The 4,613-nt window shown below is 33.9% G+C and overlaps 1 protein-coding gene across 1 annotated transcript; it reads left to right on the forward strand.

Annotated features, from left to right (window-relative positions):
* Window positions 1–1,345: 1,345 nt before the first annotated feature.
* Window positions 1,346–3,909, forward strand: LOC136798399 (uncharacterized). Its single transcript, XM_067055006.1, has 4 exons — window positions 1,346–1,780; window positions 2,514–2,606; window positions 2,942–3,051; window positions 3,346–3,909. Exons 1-4 carry the CDS (start codon window positions 1,346–1,348, stop codon window positions 3,866–3,868), a joined length of 1,161 nt encoding a protein of 386 aa, XP_066911107.1. The 3' UTR covers window positions 3,869–3,909.
* The last annotated feature ends 704 nt before the right edge of the window (window positions 3,910–4,613 follow it).

Raw genomic sequence — 4,613 nt, forward strand, 5'->3', positions numbered from 1 at the left:
GTCAAAAAATTGCATTTTAGTTGTTCCAATTTTATTTGTAAATATTCGAATGATGACCAATAGATTCAAAATAAATGACTATTAACATTACGGTCACCCAGTGTCTTGTACAATCTTCTGTCTGAACTTCTTTTGAAGCTTTTACGTAGCTGTTTATCTTGAGTGCGTGCTAAATTAGAATAATAACGTTCAGGATTATCTTTTTTACGAAAAGAGGCCTAAAAAGATTTAACTTGATTCAAAACTGAAAAGTAGTTTTTTTTTTAACATCGAAACTATCTTACCCTCGTTAATTCTGTTGTTTTCGCTGTGTTTAGTCATCCTTGATCAAGAATCCTTTATCTAAACAACGATCTCTACCTTCTGGGAGTTTCACTTGGGCGATCTCCAAATACTATAATCGAGAAAAAAAAACATAAAAACTTAGTAAGAATATTTTCTTTCTTGGGATGGAGGTTGGTTCAAAATTTTAGTTCGAAACAACTGCGAAGGAGCGTACTTTTTTTTTTCTGAGAAACATTGAAACATTGTTGTTGTTTGATTGGCTCGCTCATTGTTTATGGAATTGATTCTACCAATCAGTACGTTTCGAATGTAATGCGTAGAGATAAAATTTGTAAACAAACTAAAATTGAAAAAAACTACTGCTGTGATGGTAGGCAACTGCTTTTAGCAAGATAAAGGGAAATAAGTAAGTAACTGTTTTGTTGATCAAAAAAAATAAAAGTCAGTAAATAAGGCTAAATTTATTTTTATTCTTTATGTAGTAGAAACTGTAAACAAACTTTTTACATATAATAGTTAACATCATTGTAAGGCAAGACATCAAGGCAAGAGAATTTTTTAAGAGGGATTTAAACTAAAGAAATCATTAAATCGTCCTCTGATGCTTTCAAGCTTGACAGTCAATGTAAAAAACCAGCTGTCATCAAAATAATTGACTGTCAACATGTAAATATTGATTGTCAATAAGAGTACTTGACAGTCAATCCAAAAAATTGACTGTAAATAAAGAAATATTGACGGTCAATATATTCTTTTACTTTTCAAGAAAATGGATTGACAGTCAATAGAAAATATTTTTTGTCAATAATCTGTAATTGACAGTCCAATAAAACTGTTGATTGTCAATAAAAGCTACCGACAGTCAGTGAAAAACATTGAACATGAGCCTAATCAATGTTTTTTGACCTAGTAGTGTGATATCCAATCGAACGGCAAATAGAACTTTTTCTTGGCAGTCGATAGTGAATCGAATTATCGAATTTTTTTCGGACAATTTTTGACGTGAATTCAAATCTTTGTTTCATTATTTTATTTCACGACTGGATTTCAACGCTTAAAGATGTCTGCCAACCAACAACAACAACAAATTTTAACATCACCACATTCGTCAGCCGGTATTTCACCAGAATTTTTACGCCAAGTATCCAGCTACAGAGCACTGCTGCAAGAACCAACCAACAACAACTGGATCATGCAAGCACTTCATTCCGCCACTCTACCTAACAACAATCAGCTTCAACAACAACAACAACAATTACACACCCCTCCAGCAGCTTCCCTCCAGCAAACTATCGATTTCAATTATTCGGACGATGAAGATCAAGAGACTGCCGACACGACCAAAGGCAAACCATCTTATGACGAACTTTTTGAATTTTATGCTAAGTGGAAAGATGTTGTACCTTTTTGCATGTGTAAAGAGGTAACCTACGATTACCGGGACTTCATTGACAAAAAGTCGCCAAAATACAGTGCTGCACACCCTGTTTACGTGGTAGGTTTCACCTTTCTCCCTTCAAAGCCCTTTGTGTTAAAATTAAAGTAAAGGATTCCTTTTTAAGAATTTCTGGGATTACATGTTTATTTTATAAGCATTACACTTGTAAGCATATCTAGGCTCAGATGGGGGAAAAATTAAGCATATGCTAAGCATTATCTCGAGCCTATGAAAAAGTATTTGCTACTTTGTAGTATGGGTGTAGCAGCATATAAGCAGTATTAAGTATTAGGATATAAGCATCCCTCAAGCATTTTTTCAGCCTAATAAACTTTCGACCTAAGCATCTCTGAGCCTGTTTTCGGATTTTTGTATGCTTATAAAAAACATGTATTTTGGTATTTTATTTCACGGTTTACACGCTTTTTTTTATAAGAACCAATAAATTTTGTGTCAGCCTGGACTGTTCATAAATTTTCGAATTTGTTTAGTGTCTTTTAGTAATATTTTATAAATTACTAGTAAGATTTTTTTCGCTTTGCTGGGAGGAATTTTTAGAATATTATTGAATGTTGTGACATTAGTTTCATGGTAATTTTCACTTGATTCTCTTAAATTAGCAAAATCATACGTGGAAATCACGAAAAAATGGCAAGTAAACAAAGGAATTTTCTGTCAAAAAGGTCTCCATTTAGTAAAGAATTTGATTAGCAGATAAAATAGTTGATCAACCTGACACCGAGGCTCTTGCGTCTACCAAAAATAACGAACAACCTTTTCTTTTTTCTAGAATATTGCTAATGTTGCTCTGGATCGATTCAAAATTGGTATTGGTATGGAGAATGTGAAGAACACATATTACAAAAAGAAAGCTGTCAATTGGGTATGTTTTAACACCCCTGTCTCAGTGCCCCAGTGGAACTTTTTCTCAGGAATTCCTATAATGCCAGTGGTGATGGTTTTGGATCTTTTCAATGCAATTTCAAATGGGGATTTATAATTATAGGGCAATTCCCCAGTAGAATTGAAATTCTGGTGCTTTCTATTTTACCAGGACGATTTTTTGACCATGTTTTCCAGAGGGTGTGGGGGTCCACCGGAACTATGATACAGGGATGTGTTTTAAGTAGAGTTTGTTTAGTAGCCTTTGATTGAGTATTCATTTGTATTTCATCTTGTATATTTATATATATATAACACTTTCTTTTCTCTATACAGATAATGCAAACCTTGAAAATATCGGCCAAGCAACACCCGGACGCTTCAACCGAACTGAGCAAGAAGCTTTCGTCAATATTAGCTGGGAAAAGATATTCTGAAAAAGAACAGTAAGTCTATTTCTACCACAGCATAATCACTTACTACTCAGGGAGGCTTGTTTTTTCAACTTCTGTCTACAAGTTCTTTTATAAGAACATTTTATTGCATTTTTAACCTAATTTTTCTTTGGAAACTGCATGAAATTGTTCACAAATGTCGAACATTCTAAGAACGGTTCTAGTCTTAAGATTAAAACTCAAGATTATTTTTCAGTTTCATTTTCCAAAATTTTCATTTTTGGAGTCTGGGAAAAGGCTTTTCATCGAAACTGTAATATTTCCTTTTTTTCGTTTCTTTTCAAGGAAAGAGGCTGATTCAGAGGGTGTGTCTGTGTACCAATACAGACAGAACAGAAAAAGGAGGAGGCAAGAGGAGGCAAATCAAAACCAAACATTTACGGACGAACAACGGGACATAATCGAGCAAGCTGTTCAAGAACTGGCCGAACAAGAACCAATTGAGCAAGAACTAATAGAGCAAGAACGATCGTCCCTCCTATTAAAGTCATATCCACCCAAAATTTCAAAAGGACAGTATGTTGCAGTGGCTTGGAACACGCGCCTTGGATTGGCTGAGGTAACGGAGGACGTTGAGGAAGGAGAGGATAGAAAGGTGGATTTAATCGAAATCAAGACAAAGGCGAATGAACTTATGTTTAATTGGAAAAGAAAGACTTACGGCGATGTGGAAAGTAAGTATATTTTGGGAGTTGTCCAGAAGGATAACAATAACCAAATTACTAATATTGCGGAACTTGAAAGTCATTATGAAGCCTATTTTGATAAGTATTTTGCAGAACCACCTAAGGATTCTTCTGAAGAGTAATTTTGCTCGAACAAAGTGCTCTTCAAGTTTAGTTTAGAAGGTTTGACACTGTGAACACGACTGTGAAAATTTTTCCTATGGTGCTGTCTCTGTTTCCACTTATCATAATGGGTCTGTAATGACTTTCAAGTTTTTTTTTAATATTAGTAATTTGGCTATTGTTATCCTTTCATGTTGTTTTACAGTAGTCTACTTTCCACAAAAAAAACTAATTAGTTCGCTTTCATTTTCGGTTGTCTTGATTTCAGAATAAAACTACTTTTTCATCCTCTCTTTCCTCATATCGTTGACAAAAAGACCCTCAACTTAGTGCTATACTTTCCATTAGAATAAGATCACTCTCACTTTTGTTCGGCCTTATTGATTTTGTTTTTGGTAAGAGCTAATAGTTGTTGTTTAGCTTGCTCAATCATGTTTAGTTGTTCGTTTGTAAATTTCAATTAGCCTTTTCGCGCCACTTTTTCTTTATCTTAAATAATACAACCCTGAAAAGGTCTCTTGTGAATTATGAAATGGTTAAAATCTTGTTCGTTTTTTACTACCGTACTTTTTATACAAAAGAACTTAACTGATACACATAATGGCAAAATGTGCTTTTATGTGACCGGAAGAAAAGAGAATGTCACTTTTTATACAGTAACAACTTATTTATACCACTTTGATTTGAAATTTATTTAAATCTATTAACATTCTATCATATATTATCTATAAATAGTAAGTACAGGAAGTGGTTCACTTGTGCGCG

Source organism: Clytia hemisphaerica, unplaced genomic scaffold, assembly GCF_902728285.1.
Source record: "Clytia hemisphaerica strain Z4C2 unplaced genomic scaffold, Clytia hemisphaerica genome assembly, whole genome shotgun sequence".
NCBI classification, from domain to species: domain Eukaryota; kingdom Metazoa; phylum Cnidaria; class Hydrozoa; order Leptothecata; family Clytiidae; genus Clytia; species Clytia hemisphaerica.

Coding starts and splice junctions, on each gene's coding strand:
- LOC136798399 (XM_067055006.1), top strand. CDS start 1,346: ATGTCTGCCAACCAACAACAACAACAAATTTTAACATCACCACATTCG. Junction 1,781..2,513: donor CTGCACACCCTGTTTACGTG/GTAGGTTTCACC, acceptor TCTTTTTTCTAG/AATATTGCTAATGTTGCTCT. Junction 3,052..3,345: donor AGATATTCTGAAAAAGAACA/GTAAGTCTATTT, acceptor TTTCTTTTCAAG/GAAAGAGGCTGATTCAGAGG.